General features: G+C 40.8%; 1 protein-coding gene across 1 annotated transcript; it reads left to right on the top strand.

Annotated features, from left to right (window-relative positions):
- The first annotated feature begins 444 nt into the window (after nt 1-444).
- LOC146564141 (uncharacterized) lies at nt 445-16,393 on the top strand. Its single transcript, XM_085291681.1, has 11 exons — nt 445-709; nt 5,442-5,507; nt 5,684-5,704; nt 5,810-6,085; nt 7,902-8,022; nt 8,149-8,324; nt 8,556-8,698; nt 10,797-10,944; nt 11,751-11,932; nt 12,033-12,125; nt 12,839-16,393. Exons 1-11 carry the CDS (start codon nt 679-681, stop codon nt 13,520-13,522), a joined length of 1,941 nt encoding a protein of 646 aa, XP_085147807.1. The 5' UTR covers nt 445-678; the 3' UTR covers nt 13,523-16,393.
- Nucleotides 16,394-16,867: the final 474 nt, after the last annotated feature.

Genomic DNA, 16,867 nt, shown 5'->3' with positions numbered 1-16,867 from the left:
ATTCAATTTGTTTAAGGCAAAGGTTAAAAACTGGTTATGGAAAAATCAAGTGTGTGATCATGTATGCGTTGTATAGTTTTAATGTTTTATTTGGGAACAGAATGGTGTGTATGTGTAAGTTTGGTGATGGAGTTTTTATTATGAATGAATGATGAATTTTTATGAATTATTATGTCTATTTTTTTATGTTTAAGGACAACAGATGGAAATGAGCCCTTGGCTATAATCTGGCATGTTTACATTCATGTAATTTTTTTTTTTTGTTTTAAAAAAAGCTTACTAAATGCAGTAAAAACATTAATGACATTAAAGTGGATCAGTATATGTACAGGAATGTGTGGACAATGCTGTGCAATAAACAGCTTTGTGCTCTATCGGTATCCTCGTGTATCACCTGGCTGGTACCTCGTTAAATAACCCCCCCCCCCCCTAGCTGTCAGATGACCATAGGTATCTCGCGGATGAAGGGTGTCCGGTGTTTCCCGACACGAGTCGAGTGGCTCCGAGAGGGAGCAGAGCCCGACATATTCTGAACATCTTCCAAATGTTGAGCCCGAGTCGTGAAGTGCTGCTCTTGAGGGGGGCGAGGTTGCAAGGGAGGGAGACGACGAGGGAGAAATCAGGCGACGTCCGCACAGATTTTCACCTCTGAAAGCATCCCGGCAGTCTGCTCCGTGAATGCACCGCAGCTCCAGCCGGCCACTCAAAGGTAAGTGCGCTGCAGAGCGCCGTTTTTCTTCACATACATGTACGGATGTGTGCCTTAAACGTGGCCGGTACGTGACGGGTTAAATTCTGCAGTTTTTTGCCTGATGCGCTGTCCCGGCTCTGAGGTGGCTGATAAGACTCCGAGCTGCGGGGTTTATCACCAACTGCACGCTTTACTGGGAACGAGGAGAGGTGTGAAAATATGTTACCTGTTAAACGGTCCCGGCGTGGAGCTCGGGCTTTGTGGATATTTATTGTTTTCAATATATATATATTTTACTCATCTTGTTTAAATTAAAATTCAAAAAAATTTCAGAAATGTAAATTGTGGATGGGGAAATGTTCATTTTTAACAACATGCAGGCTCATCTAAGCAGGTTTAATACAAAGACATACTTGATTGATTTCATTATTGCTGGCAATATAATCATTATATGGAAATTATATAGATATATTTATTTTAGTGTCTCATGGTACTAGTTGTGTGGTCTATTGGGTAAATGTTCTGTTAAGACTTAAAAGCTTGGTTTATAGCTTCATTTCTCAGAGGAAGCCTTGGCCTACAGGCTGTCTCTGCCTTGCTCTGCCTGCAGTCCTGCTCATAAACTGTGGCCATTGCTGCACAGCATCAACACCCAACAAATCCAACCAGTCATTGTTTTCTATCACTGCACAATTATTTCATCTTAAGCATGAATATATCTCACATCTTTTCTTTCATCACCTCTCCTACCATGTTTGTCAATGCTGCACATAGCTCCACCAGCTCCCTCCTCCTCCACCTCCCCGCTCCTCCCTCATGTCCATTGATTTTAATGAATCTGACAGGTGCAAGCAATATGGTGGAAACCTGTCTCATCCTTTAGTTCACTGCAGCAGGCTTTGTAAGAAAATTGGTTGTCAGCTGCTACAGGCTTCCTCTACTAAATGGTACAAAAATGATACTCTCTGATTTCACTTGGACGAGATCTTTGAATTTGTTTTGTTTTGTTTTTCAACAAGAGGAGATCTGCAGTGATGTTTCACCATTCTTTGTTTTGGTGAAGGGGAAACCTCCAAGCTCGTTTTTGACGTATGATGCAATCAAATGCACCATTTTCATTCACTCCCACACGTGTCTCTTGATGCAACAATACTTCTTTCTTTCTTTCTTTCTTTCTTTCTTTCTTTCTTTCTTTCTTTCTTTCTTTCTTTCTTTCTTTCTTTCTTTCTTTCTTTCTTTCTTTCTTTCTTTCTTTCTTTGATGCCTCATGATTTATAAATGCCAAGCTCTGTGAAGGCATGGTGCAGTACGTACTTCTGTGTAAACCTGCTTGAGCTCACTTGAGCTTAAGCTAGCTTGCCTACTCAGCACGAGGGGGATGTGACCCCGTGTTCCCCGTGCAACGAAAACGAGTTAAGTGAAAATGAAGGAGAAATGATGGAGGTTAAAGACAGAGTTTGCTTTGTAGTTGCCCCACATTTGCAGTCACTGAAGGCATTTCCGCCTCTTTAAAGGCCATGGACAAAGATCTGACTGTGTCTCCGTAAGCGGGGAGTTTGGCGTTTGAAGGAACAGGCACGAGCTTTGATTTCAGAGTGGGATGCATTGGCTTGGATTATATAAGATAAGGAGGAGGAGAGGATAAAAGAGACACGATAAGAGAGAGAGTGAGAGAGAGAGAGCCAGAGAAAATTCAGAGAAAGTGGCAAATTAAACAGCTGCCCTGAGACAGGAGGCATGGGATTCGGGTTGAGAAAAGTCATAGTGAGAACACAAAATGTAACGGAGAGACACTGAGAAATGACACCAAGCTGTCAAACAGAAGCACAGAAAGTTAAAGAAGGCAGCTGAAGAGGACAGGGTGAGTTGAACAAGGTCACGGTGGTAGAAGGTAATATCTGTAGATGCGAAAATTGTGACAGAAGTGAGAAAACAGAAGAAAAAACAGAAGGAGGCTGAGCGGAGAGGCCAGTGAGGTGGAACGAAGACTGAATGAAGCTTGGGGAAAGGAGAGAGAAAGTCAGGCAAGGGTGGCAGATGGCATGCTAGTCTGTGCCTATGTTGGCATCCCACAGGGCAGTGTATAAATAAGATTATATTATAGCTTAATGCCCGTGTTGTCATGTGCATGCATGTTCATGCTCAGTGAAGCAGGCCTCGTCTTCTCATGTTTCGCATCAAACGCTAAAAAAAACAAGATTTTTTATTTTTTTGGTTCACATATCCTGATTGTCCGTTGCGACTCCCTGAGACTAACTGCTGAGGCAAACAGATGGACAAACGGTTCCCCTTTCGTTCTCTTCACAGCCAACCAATCCTACGTCTCGGATTGCTGGATTAATTAAATACTGACTTCTTCAAGGGTCAGTCTGGTTTCTTTTAGTTAGATGTCACAGTCAGTGCATGGTGCAGCAGCTTCAAACAAAGGGTTCAAGCAGAAGAAAAACAAAGATGGGGACTGTTGTTATACAATTACAGTGTAATTTGAGTTTTAGTGATGAATGGACACCACTTATTCATTTGCCATGAGACAGTGTTCTGTTCCATATTTTATTTCAGATACAATAAAATCAGTGGGCTTTTAGGCTTTCTGCCCAGAGTGCTGTGTGAGAATGTGGCAGACACACTGCAGAGGGTTGCATGAGGCCTTCTGGGTAACAGCAGTTCTGGTTGTCAGATTAATACACTGTGAAATGCTAATTACTGTAATTAAATAATAAGGAACAACAAGAGCCTTTTTAGTATTTGGCTTTGAAGAAATATATTCTCCAAAGCCAGTTAGATGGCCGGCATACCGGAAATACACGATCAGCCTAATAGACTGTGAAGATGGCTGCGTGCTTCATCACTTCCAGCAGGAACGGGATGTCTTGTGATGTCTGCAGTGTTACAAAGCGACACTTTAATCCTTACTGCATGTTTATTATCTGCTGCTAAGTGTGACTGTGAGCACTGCAGGTGTTCCCTCCCAGGCCCCTCCTGGGCTTTGTAAATGAAACTGCAGCAAAAATCTCTTTTGCACAAACTGTCTTGATGTGCTGCCTCTGTGTAGCAGAAGGCACTTCACATCACAATAATCCCTTCAGTGTTTCAGCTGAATTCTTCCACAACAGAGACCTTTTTTTTTTAAAATTCCTATGGGAAAACCAGTCGAACTGTTACCCAGATCACCTTTATACTGTGGTCACATTCAGACATTCGGGCATGTTATTAATGAGCAGCTCTTGAAACTGACCCAAAGACATCTGGGCCTCATAAATATTTACATATTCCTAACAAGAAAGAGCCTCTCTTCAGGTTAGACCTTTAAGAAAAGCTTTAAAACATAAACCTAAAACCCCGATTTAAAGCTTATGTACAGTACTGAGCAGAAATCTCGAACAACCCCTCAGTGCTCTATGGTTTGCTTCAAAAATACAAAAAAGGGCAATAATTTATTGAAACATAAATTGTAATTTAGTACTTCAGTAGAATTGTAAAAGGCTTGAAAGTGAAATTCAGTGTATAATACAGCCTGAACTCTCTTAGACAAGCTTTCTTATAATTTCTTTAAGTAGTCTTGTGGAAGGGTTCTCCAGATTATTGAAGGACATTAAAAGCTTTTCTTTGGATGTTGGCTGCCTTCTGTGCTGTTTTCTGTCACAGCGACCTCACATTGCTTCAGTGAGATTGAGATCCAGGCTCTGGGGAGGCCAATCAATGACTGATATCTACCCAGGTATACTTTTAGTGCATTGGCAGTGAGTTAGGGATCATTGTCATGCTGCAATAAGCTGTTTTATGGATTAAAATTAAAGAAATGGGAACAAATTATTTATTATAGCTATCATTTATTATTATCTTTATTACATTGTAATGTTGAGACACAACACTGGCTAATCCCTTGAGTTAGGCCTTTTTTATCCTTGGGTTGAGTCATAGGATACGTGTTAAGTAGCCTAACTAAAACCATTGAAAAAACTTGAGATCTGAAAAAAAGGGTGGCTCAAGACTTTTTTATACAGAACTGTGTGCTATTATATCCTATTTTGTCAACAAAAGTTGCATTTCAAGCACCAATTTTGTGTAAAACCTGTAATTAGAACCAAGAAAATGAAGGGACTCCAAAAGCCCCTGCATTCAGTCTCTTCTTCGCAGACAGTTTTTTGGACGGTTAGATCTTTTCTAATTTAAGTCTTTACCTGTACAGAATAAGATAAAAGAGAGGAAAGGCTCTTTCAGCCTTAGAGGTATTGCGTAGAGGTTCAAAAGACGTTCTTTTACATAAATAATTAAACAAGGTCATACATATATTATGAGGTCAAAGATGTACACATTTCAATTTATCATGATCTTTTTAAAGTATATAACTAGTGTGCTACTAAACGCTGCACTGTCAAGCTGTGGTCACTGCAGGTGTTTCCTCCTGGTCCTCCTGGGCTTTCAAACACCATAGGATGGTTATTTTTGCTGCAGCCCCCTGTTGCGTTGCTTCTGATGTGTCGGCATGAAAGCCAGCCATTCAAACCATCAATATCAACTGAGCAGTGCTGTAAACCTCCACAGGGTCTCGTAAAAATCATCATTGTCTTGTTGATTTTCTGTTTTTAGATGTTTCCTGTTTGAGGCACTGAACTTAATGGGTTTTCATGATATCCAAGTAATTTTCCTACTTAAATATAAACTATGTTCAAGTATGAAGGAAAATAAGTACCTTTGGCTTTTATTGTGATTTAATCTGAAGATAATTAATCTTCCCTTTTCTTTCCAGACGCTAAAGAATCGACTATCATGGGGACATTCAGAGTGATCGTGCTTAGCCTTCTGGTCACCACGGGTAAGGCCATTGTCAGCATGGTTTGTTTTTGACAAGACATGCAATTAGATGTTATATTAGTACATTTTATGCTATAAGAGGAATTAGAAATTTTTATTTAAGTTTAACTGATGAAAAGGTTGTAAAATATTACTCATATCAGTTTAACTCTAATGCTCTTTTGTCTTTGTTTGCAGCTCTTTCTGCCCCCTTAAAAGGTAAAACGTGTGTCTGAGAGATACTTTTTGATTTGTCTCATATATATTGTGAGCTTTTACTCTAATGTTTGTTTGTTTCTTTGCTTTATCCACCATAAAAACCAGCTGATGAGGAATCTTACACGTTATTCCACGGAGAGGATTTCCACATCCTACTACCCTCCCAAAATGTGGAGGTCACGTTTCATAACAAGTCTGCTCCTCGGTCAAAGGATGTGCACCTGATGAGGGAAGGCAAAGTGGTACACAGTCGGCCTAAACTCGACCGCAGCAACACCCATCTCCTTATAGAGGCTGTGGGTGAGGGAGATGAGGGCGTGTACACCGTGAAGAATCTGGAGAAGCCAGACGATGTCAAACGCATGTCGCTTACAGTCCGAGGTACAGAGTAACAAGACACACATTAAACATGGTGACAGAATTCCTAAAAACCCACAAAATCACACCTAAATTAAATACTGTTTTTACTGTATTTTTACAAATACAGTAATAATCACATAATTGATTGTCATAATTGATATAATAACATAATTGATACTTGATTAGGAATTAAGACGGCGAGTAACACCAAGCTGCTACTAATCACATGCACTTGATTAACTGATCATCAGTAAGTGTGAACGCTTCTACGAAGGCAGAAGTTTGCAGGTCTGCAGCATCCAGGTGATTAACACCCTGCCATGGAGGAACGACATCAGACAAGCATTCTGAGGTTTATTAGTGAGAAAGATTATTCACAAATGGAAAAAAGTCAAGACAGTTGCCAATTTTCTCAAGAGAGCAAGCTTCAACAAGTTCACTCCGAGGTCGGAGACACTCCAAAAAACCCAAGAGCTACATCTCAGATTGTACAGGCCTCGGTTAGTTAGCATGTTAAATGTTAAACTTCATGAAGTACAATTAAAAAAGACTGAACAATTATGGCTTGTTTGGAAGGGTTGCCAGGGGAAAGCCTTTTATCTCTACAAAGAACACGGCAGCATGGCTTTGGTTTGCAGTGGCATCTAATCAAAGCACACCTCGTGCCAACTTTCAAGCACGGTGGTGGAGGGATGATGATATGGGTTTATGTTGCTGGTAGAGGACCTGGGCACCTTGCAGTCATTGAGCTGACCATGAACTCCTCTGTATACCAAAGTTCCCTAAAGTCAATCTGTTTGATAGCTAAAGCTTAGGTGAAGCTTGGGTCAAGCAACAGGTCGACGATCCCAAGCACAGCTGCAAATCTGCAACAGAATGGCTGAAAAAGAAAAGAATCAAGCTGTTGCAATGGCCCGGTCAATGTCCTGACCTCAATGTAATTAAAGTACTGCGGTGCATAAATGAATGCCAACAAACCTCAATGCTCTGAAGCAACACTGTAAAGAATAGTGGGCCAAATTCCTCCACGATGATGTGAGAGACCGATAAAGTCACGCAGAAAACAATTACTGCATGTTTTTACTAGTGCTCTAAAACAGCATCTGAACATCGTCAAAGACGATTAGTCACATACAATTTGTTAATATTTCCAAAACACAGACAGACACGCCTCCTTATCCCCACTAAATACCTTTAATACAGATTTTTGATACTAGGTATATCTCGCTGTTGCTACTACTTGTGCTTTCAATAATAATTTCAGCAGCTTAATAAACCTACTGTTAGCACATCCTGTTTGTCCTGTGAGAATTACAAGTTGCAGCAATGTTGACTCTGTAGAGATTAGACTTGCACACAAATGTGAAGAAGGCATTTTGGGCTGGGAGCAGGAGTGGTGGGCTCAAACCCAATATTGATAAAAGCGACCGTAGCGCAGCGCTGTGTACCATATGTTGAGAGTAAATGTGAAATCAAGTGATGAAGAGGTATGTGTGTGTTTGTGTGTAGAGAGTGAAGCTGCCCTGCAGTAATTATGCAGCTCTTTTACCACCAACCCACTCCGCTCTCCTTCCCCGCCTGCTGGTGTCCTGTCGTTATCTCGTCTTTACTGTCTTTCACTTTATTTGGTTTGTATTACTTCCCCTTCATTCCTGTAACTCTGATATTTTTGGATCCTTTGTCCTCTTTTTGCAGCATCTGTCACATCATCCTTCCTGTTCTTTTTTACTCCCTTCTCAAATAAACTGTCACTCTGTCGCTGCTCATCTCTGTGAAAATTTCAGACAGTTTTCTGTCCACTTAATCAAGTGTTTTTTTCTCCGCTTTTATCTTCTAGATTGCACCGTTGAGCAGATGGTCAAATATGGAGACAAATTCAGTATTCATTTGTCGGGGGTGAATCCTCCCATCACCCTTGAATACAGACCCAGAGCTACAGAGGCCAGGGAGACATTTAGGTAGGTGATATTTTAACCCAAGAGAATATGTAATGACATTTTGCAACATTGATGTACATTCAGTGAGACAGAGGTAACAGGAAAGGTTGAGAAAAAGCTCCTCCTCTTTGACTTTCCCTCCTGCAGACCAGGTTTGGTGGTGCTGACTGCTGCAGGGACATCACCGGAGCGCTATCAGGGTCGCGTCAGCACTGGTGGTCCTTATGTCACCCTCAGTGGTGTTACAGATGCAGATGAGGGTAGCTACACTGTCAGGGATAACAAAGGTGGTATTGAACGGAAAGTCTGTCTCAATGTCAAAGGTGAGAGCACATATGAAGACACCTCATGCCTATGTTCTTCTCCTACACTTGGCTTGCTTTAAATGAGCTTCTAACCCCCCCTTCCCCTGCTGCCATAATGGCTTTTTAAAGACGGAAACATTAATGGGCTCCTGCGGGCTGATGCATTTCAGATGATCCATGGAGCTGTAAACAGACTTGTGATTTATTTATCAAATGTCCCTCCTTCTTTTCTGCCTCTTTGTGTCTCAGAGCACAAAGAGTTTGTGAAACTGCAACGCGGTAACAAACTGAAGATCAACCTGATACTCAACAGCTCCTTGGTGTACCTCTACTACAGCCCCAAGAGTGACTCCACACTGCGCCTGCTGCTGGACAAAGGAGAATTTACACCTGTAATTAGAGCCTTTTTCAAATCAAATCAAATCAAATCACTTTTATTGTCACATCACATGTGCAGGCACACTGGCACAGCACATGCGAGTGAAATTCTTGTGTGCGAGCCCCACAAGCAACAGAGATGTGCAAACACAACAACACAAACGAGCAAAATACAAGAATGGCCAACCTGAAACTAATAAATATATGTACAATATATAATAGTATATGCATTTCTGGATGTGTATACTAAATATTTTCCTACGTGTGTGTGTGTGTGTGTGGTGTGTGTGTGTATGCACATTTTTACAAATTAAATAGTTAAAAAAATAAATAAATAAATAAATAATAATAATAATAATAATAATAATAATAATAATAATAAAATATATAAAATATACAGAGTTGAATATGTGCAAAACAAGTGGCATTTATATACAGTGTGGAGTGCATAATGTTGAAGTTCCAGTAGTGAAGCTGAGGTGTCTATGACGTGTTCAGCAGTCTGATGGCCTGATGGAAGAAGCTGTCTCTCAGTCTGCTGGTACGGGACCGGATGCTGCAGAACCTCCTTCCTGATGGAAGCAGTCTGAACAGTTTATGGCTGGGGTGACTGGAGTCCTTGATGATCCTCCCCGCTTTCCTCAGGCACCGCTTCCTGTAGATGTCTTGGAGGGAGGGAAGCTCACCTCCAATTATCCGTTCAGAGCACCGCACTACTCGCTGGAGAGCTTTGCGGTTGTAGGCGGTGCTGTTGCCATACCAGGTGGTGATGCATCCAGTGAGGATGCTCTCAATGGCACAGTGATAGAAGGTCCTGAGGATGCGGGGGCTCATGCCGAATCTTTTCAGTCTCCTGAGAAAGAAGAGGCGCTGCTGCGCCTTCTTCACTGTTTTGTTTGTGTGTACTGACCACGTAAGATCCTCAGCCAGATGTACTCCAAGGAACCGGAAGCTGCTCACTCTCTCCACAGCAGCGCCGTTGATGGTGATGGGGGTGTGTACTTCTCTGCACCTCCGGAAGTCCACTATCAACTCCTTTGTCTTTGCGACGTTGAGGGTGAGATGGTTGTCTTGACACCAGTGGGTCAGGGCGCTGACCTCCTCCCTGTAAGCCGTCTCATCACCGTTGGTGATAAGACCCACCACTGTAGTGTCGTCCGCAAACTTCACAATGATGTTGGAGCTGTTAGTGGCTGTGCAGTCGTAGGTGTAGAGTGAGTACAGGAGAGGGCTCAGTACACACCCCTGTCCCCCACTATAGTCCAGCTATGACTCTTTCATTTTTGTACGTCATTTCTGTTCCTTGTTTTCTGCCATATACTGTTACAAATGTGGATGCTGATTTTAAGTGTCTAAGTCTAAGTGGCTGCCCTTTGAGTATCAGATAAATAAGGATTATTTTGAAGTAAGATTCATACCAAAAAATATGGAGCAGAGCATGAAATGAGCATAAACATCCACTTTAATTTAATAATGTTAACAGGTTGGCTTTAACTTTAATAATTAAAACTGAGCTAATACATAGGTATTAATACAACATGATTAATGGGATTTATATTCACTCTATATGTAAAGGCAGACTGCGCGAGTCGGTCCTTGATTTTATACACCTGAATTCAAAGATTAAAAGCTGCGGCTGATTATTTTTTATCCACAGGTATTGTATCTACACACTAGCTGCCATTTACAAATACCCTATATTGTGGTGTATAATATAAAAATATATACATATTATTTTGCACAAAAGCATAAAAAAGCATTCATTTTTCAAACATATTGTAAAAGCAAATTTTATAACTGCTATTGTAATTATGTGTGCCTTGTTGTTTATGACATTTGCCCATATTCTTCTTCTCATTATTTGCAACCTGCTGAGTAATTGCAGCTTTTCTAAGTGCCTGTGCTGAAGTTCAGGCTGTTTTATAGCTGATAAATGCTTCTAACAGACTGTGTGTGCTGTTTATGTTACTTAAGAGCTAAATCCTTGTATCAGTCAGTATGAATAGGTTTGTATTCCATTTCTCATCAGTCATTCATGTTTAATGTTTATTGCTCTAATCAGGATTTCTGTATTTGATGCCAAGTATGAAAATGTTTGTTTTTTCACGGTAGGCCCAAACAGAGCTGGGTTTCGAGAACCGTCTGTCTCTGGAGGGCTCACTGGTCATTCTGGATGACGTCAATGATAAAGATGAAGGCCTGTTCACGATTAAGGACCTACAGAATTTCACTGTGTCTACTGTCTTCTTGGAAATGAAACGTAAGCAAGGAGTGGGGAAAACACTAATAGACTGGGTTGTATTGCTGTTTATGCTGGTAAAAAGTCATTCCATCTAAAATGCACTGGATCTGAAAAATCCCCCTAGCTGAACCCTACAAAGGGAGCTGATTTGTTTAAAGTCATGCAAAATGTTAGCTTTGAAATTCAATTTCAAAATGTGTAAATTCAAATTTGGTGTTTTTTGATTCGCCTTATTTTCCTGAATTTTTAAGCCCTCAATGATAACATTTCTAACATGACTTTAAATTAGAAGACTGTGAAGACTGTCTTTGGATGACTGTTATGTTAGTTAGTAATTCTAGGTCGACCATAGGTGTGAAAGGGAGCATAAATGGTTAACCGTGGATGTGATCTTAATTTTACAAGTGTTTAATAAAAGTAAAAATGCTTAAAAATATGTAGAAATTAGACATTTCATATGCCTTACCCTGTTTTGACCAGCCACCTCTTCCACGTGATGATATGACCCTTTAAAGTTTACCCAAAATATAATCTTTTAAAACTTTTCTCCAGTGAATTATCGGAGAACAATAAGTCTACTCTACACCATAGGCAATACATTTTTGCTCATTTTTGCTTAGATTGTGAATTTAAGCCATTTAAGCTTTTTAAAATTAAATGTGCAATTCAGCCCTTAAAATGTCATGTGGCCGTCTCCTGTACCTGTGAAGTAATGAGGGCTGAAAACTTCTGGAATTTGTTTTCTGTATGCAATAGAATTTCAACACATCAATGAGAAGTCGGTTGAAATATTAATATCTCTTTTCTGCCGTGTGTCCTTGTAGCCTATAAGCTGGAGACACTGTATGTGGCCATCATAGCCCTGCTGGGCCTGCTGGCTTTCCTTCTGCTGGTCTGCCTGCTGTCCTGTCTGATCAAAGTGAAGAAAAGGGCCAAGAGGGCTGCCGCCCTGGAGAAGATTGCCCAGAACGCTGGAAAAGAGGAGGAAGGAGAGGCCTTCAGACAGGTTGGAGAAAAAAATACACTACTGACGATGTGATGAAGAGCATAAGGATAGAGTGTGCTCGGATATAATGACAAGTTCTGCTCTGTGTACGTCTTCAAAGGTGGTCAAGAACATCACCAAAATGAGCGAGGAATCCAAGCATTCCCAGGCTGACAACACGGAGAAGTCACAGAGCACTGAGGTGGATATTAAAGTAAGGAAATGTGTTATTTCCCACTTAAAACTGAGTCACTGAGGTTTCTAATGATGTCTCAACTCTTATGCTGTTCTAAGCGTTTACAGAGAGTCGCAGCTTATTCAGAACGCTACTGCTAGAGTCCCCACTAAGATCGAGAAAGCGGATCACGTCAGTCCAGGTCTCCGATTTTTGCAGTGGCTTCCTATCTGACGAAGAATGGATTTTACTCTATCACTATGATTTTCAAAGGCTTGAATGATTCAGGGCCAAAATACTTTTCTGATGTGCTGCTGTGTCATGAGTCGTTCTGACTCCTCAGGTCTTTTGGGATAGGTCAAGCAAACAAACAGCCAAACATGTCAAAGCATCTTTGAGCTTTGCTGTTTTTATGCGCCACATCTCTCGAACTATCTCCCAGAAAACCTGAGGTCTGCCCAAACTCTGTTCTTTTAAATCAAGGCTGAAAACATTTCTTTGCCACTGCATTTTACACCTTACCTTAAGTTACATTTGTTAAAACCTCGCATTGCACTGTAGCTTCGCTGTGACATGTACTCTCCTATTTTATTCGATTTTAGCTTATTATTATCTTCCAGTTTACTTTGTGGTTTTAAATCTTTTGTATATGTGCCTTTTTATGTCCCCTTTTTATATCGAATGCAACTTTGAATCAATTTGTTGTTAATAGACACAAACAAACTTGCTTGACCTTGTCTTCCTACCCTCAGGGTCTCGAGGTTTCCTCTAAAGAAGTTGGAGTTGGTAATCTAGAGACCAGTGACTCCGGCGTTGGCTTTAACACTGCTCTCCCCCTGGACACTGACACTGAGGCCCCTGATCAAATCCCTGACTCTGAGGCTGTAAGCATTTCTATTGCTCCTGAAACCAAACCAAGTCCTCCGCCTGCTGCCGAATCCAAGCCAAGTGCTCCACCAGCTGTGGAAATTAAGCCCAGTCCTGTACCTGAAACTAAAGTGACCCCAGCCCCGGAGACCAAGAAAACTCCTGATAAACCTGTGGAGGAAAAGTTGGATGTGCCCAAAGGAGCAGCTGTTAAACCTAGTCCAGCCCCTAGCCCAGAACCCAAGGCCGATAAAAAACCTGCGCCCAGCCCAAGCCCAGAGCCTAAACCAGCTGTTCCCAAAGCCACCACTCCAACACCTGATAGTAAGAGTGCCCTTACTCCCACCCCTGAGCACCCCAAGCCAACCACACCAGAACCAATTACCAACGGCACGCCCGAACCTGGACCGGATTCCAAACTGAGCCCGGATCACGCCGATATTATCAAAGGCTCAGCTCCAAAAGCAGTCGCTCCTAAAACCCCTGAAGTGGAGCTGAAAGCTAGTGGTGCCATATTGGAGGCGGGCAAAGATGGCACGGTAGCTGAGGATTCAACTACTACCACCTGAGAAGTGCAAAAACACAAAGGAAGCCCCACAGATCTTGTCCACCGCTCACCACTACTGTAGACAATCGAACACCCCTTACCAAATGATCAGGAAACCACTGCAGCTGGGGCGAGGACCTCGATTTAACATGTCTAATGCCTGAACACAGTATTACCTTGATAATCTCACTTATCTGTAACTAACACTTAAACCTTTGAGACTTTCTGGCTCAGAAACACTTCACATAACATGGCTTTTGATTGTTAAACATTTTAGTTGTACACGCCTCGCAGCCTTGTTTTTCTGTTCATTTTAAAAGTTAAACTGCCAAACTGCAAGTTCAATCCTTTGCAGAGTTTACAACTAAAATGTTTACTCCACATGAGGTCTTTTTCTAAAGTATCCTGAAAGGTTTACGACATTTCATTGAAACAGCTCACTACAACAGCTTCTTTGACCCTAACTAACCATCATTTCCCATTTCGACGCTTGTTCCTCTAGCAGCACATGAACAGCACATGGATGAAGCCGATAAAATCTTTCAGCTGGTGTCATCTTAAGCCTCCTAAAATATGTGATGGCACCGATATCATCTAAATGAACTAAAAACCCCATCAGATCACACTGCTGGTGAAGTTTTATACATAGCTCAATTTTGGATTTCATTCACTTGAGCCAGTCCTCTAGAAACATCCGCAGTGCATTATCACATTAACCACACACCCACACACACTTATACTAAAAATACTAACCACATTATTTCTAGTCTTTGAGATTGAGATTCACACTCCCAGTGGAAATTTCAGACGATTAAATTGTGTTTTGCGGGCTGATCCCCCAAGTCTGGATCATCCACTTTATTGTCTTTGATCTGGATTTCCCCATAGCTCCATAAAAATCCCAGCACTCTTACAATTTAATGGGAAACTCACAACAGCTAAAACTTCCAGCAGCTTAAAGGGACCCCCCCGTGCCTGCAGTATGAAATATAAAATCAAAGTGTGTGGTAAGTTCACATAGTTAGAGCATGATTCTTTTGCTCTTTTTCTGCCGTCATCACCACCTTGTTTTTTCTTTGCCCCTGTTCATTCTTCTTTTTTTGTTACTACGACCACCAAGGAGGCTATATGACTGATTTGGTTGATTGATTAATTTACAAAAGGTATTAGTGGATTCATGTGACAGTTTTAAAAGAGCTGGGCTTGGTCCGTCTTAGAAGTGATCAGTTATTGAATGTCATCCAAATCTGGATCCAGGGACTTTTGAAAAAACAAATTCCTCAGCATTTTTTGTATTTCACCCCATATCGTCACAAATGAAAACTGCGAGACTAATTCAGAGATAATCATGCATTATGTAGAGGGGATTTTAGCCTCAGTGGAGGTCTTTCACTTCTCCTTCCTTTCTTTATCCTCACGCCCCTTTCTTCTTCTCCCTCATTCTGCTTTCATTTGCTTGCTTTCGTTTTTGCTCGCTTACATAAATGCTGTAAAACTTGGCAGAAACTAAATATTTATGCCTCACTGGCTTCAAAAACCAGCAGTATGGAGCCTTCACCAAATCCATGACACTGTCTGTGTTGAGCTGACCTGGTATTCAGGATGTCCAGTCAATGCAATTTCAGCTGAAACTCTTTTGGTACTTATGGTAAAGAGGAGGTGTGCAGGTTCGTTTTAATGTGCACGTCCCTACTTCATGTTTTAACTGACCAGTGGCAAACCAGTGACTGTCAGTGTTTGATGTACACACTGACAGTGTGTACATCAAAAAAAGCATGTTGGATCAAATGGTCAGAGGAATGTAGGGAAACTAAAAGTAGATCCGTATACAGTCAGCTGGCCTTTCTTTATAGCTTTCCTTACTAAAAGAGTTTTCTTATGAGTAAATGAATAAGAGGTGTTTTGTCAGCATCTGAAAAAGCCATAAAATGAGCTCGATTTAGATGTCAGATTTGATACCAAGAGCAACAGAATAAATAAACTAAAATTACAAAAAATACAAAATACAAAAATACAAAAATAAACTCAAGGTGCCTCAGCATTAGATGGGTTAACAGCGTCAATAAGTCAGATGTATTACACATGGACAAAGGTCTTTTAATGTAATATGTGTACAAAGACGTATACGCCTGCTCTCCAGCCTGCATCTGTGTGGGAACCACAACGCTATTTGGCAGTACTAACAAAGCTCTTCATATAAATACACACAGATACAGACATACACATGTAAAACACAAACATGGACTCCAGCCTTGTAAATACTGCATGTGTATGCAAGTGTAACCCCTCCCCACCATGAGGCTGAATGTTTTTAATGTGTCATACTTAATATTAAAAAAGAAAATCATTTAAATTTCTCTACAAACTTCAATCTAATATATAAATATATATATATAATTATATAAATATACACACACACTATATATACTAATATTCACTAATGTATTGAACTAAATCAACTTCCAAATATTGTAAATTCCCATCGAGACTGTATTAGCCTATTTTAGACCAGTTATTATCCGCTGCTGTCAGCACACCGTATCTCTCACACTATTTACATATTAATAATGTTTAACCAGTGTCATTTACAGCATTGACTGCAGCATGCCCACGGCACGTTCCGCTTCTATCGTCCAGACGTTGTGTCAGTGTGCGCGAATACAGGAGTGGTGTTTTTAATGTCGCCATCGTTGTGTGCGTTTTAAAGTCCGTATGCCTATGATGCACGTATCTATAAGTGTGCGTGTGATATATGAGCGAGTGTGTGCTGAATCTATGCACAGGGAGTTTGTACAGAAATGAAACTCTTATGTGTGCTTCTCCATTTGTTGTGAGCAAAGTATCCATGTGCCTGCTTCAGTCGTCTTGCAGTGTGAAGAGAAAAAAACAAAAAGTGCAGTGTTTTAAATCATGAGTGTGAATGTGATGGAAGCCACAAGAATATTGTAAAAACGTATTGTAACTCTGAGATATTCAAGTGACTCTTTGTCTTTGTTTTAGTGCCTAAAATGTATATTGGATAGTTGGCCTGTGCTCTGTCGTTAGCCGCATTCTAATGGCACCTTTTTAGTGAGGAGGATGTTCACTGATCCAGAATATGCAGTTTGCACACCTGAATGAACAAAGCAAAAATTGCCGGCTAACCTACGATGTGTTAATGTGAAAGAAATGTGTGTGATCAAAGTGATTAGAGCCTGACCGACATATCACCAGAAAGATTTTTCTTCAGTATTACTCAAAATCTGTGACTGAGTCATAAAATCAGCAGGAAAGTGTTTACAGAGGTCAACCCAGAAAGCTGTTGCTTAAATACAAGACAGGAAACAGAAAAAAAAAATCAAATTAACCAGTCAAAACTTCATAGATA

The sequence above is a fragment of the Mchenga conophoros genome, linkage group LG11, assembly GCF_057382185.1.
Source record: "Mchenga conophoros isolate Kocher_MC1m ecotype Shallow Benthic linkage group LG11, M_conophoros_male_GT1.1, whole genome shotgun sequence".
Lineage (NCBI taxonomy): Eukaryota > Metazoa > Chordata > Actinopteri > Cichliformes > Cichlidae > Mchenga > Mchenga conophoros.
This window is presented reverse-complemented; position numbering and strand designations above follow the sequence as displayed.

Excerpts from the sequence above, each read along its gene's own strand:
- LOC146564141 (XM_085291681.1), top strand. The coding sequence starts at position 679 with ATGCACCGCAGCTCCAGCCGGCCACTCAAAG. Across the intron at positions 8,699-10,796 it reads ACAAAGGAGAATTTACACCT|GCCCAAACAGAGCTGGGTTT; the intron begins GTAATTAGAGCC and ends TTTTCACGGTAG. Across the intron at positions 12,126-12,838 it reads GCACTGAGGTGGATATTAAA|GGTCTCGAGGTTTCCTCTAA; the intron begins GTAAGGAAATGT and ends TCCTACCCTCAG.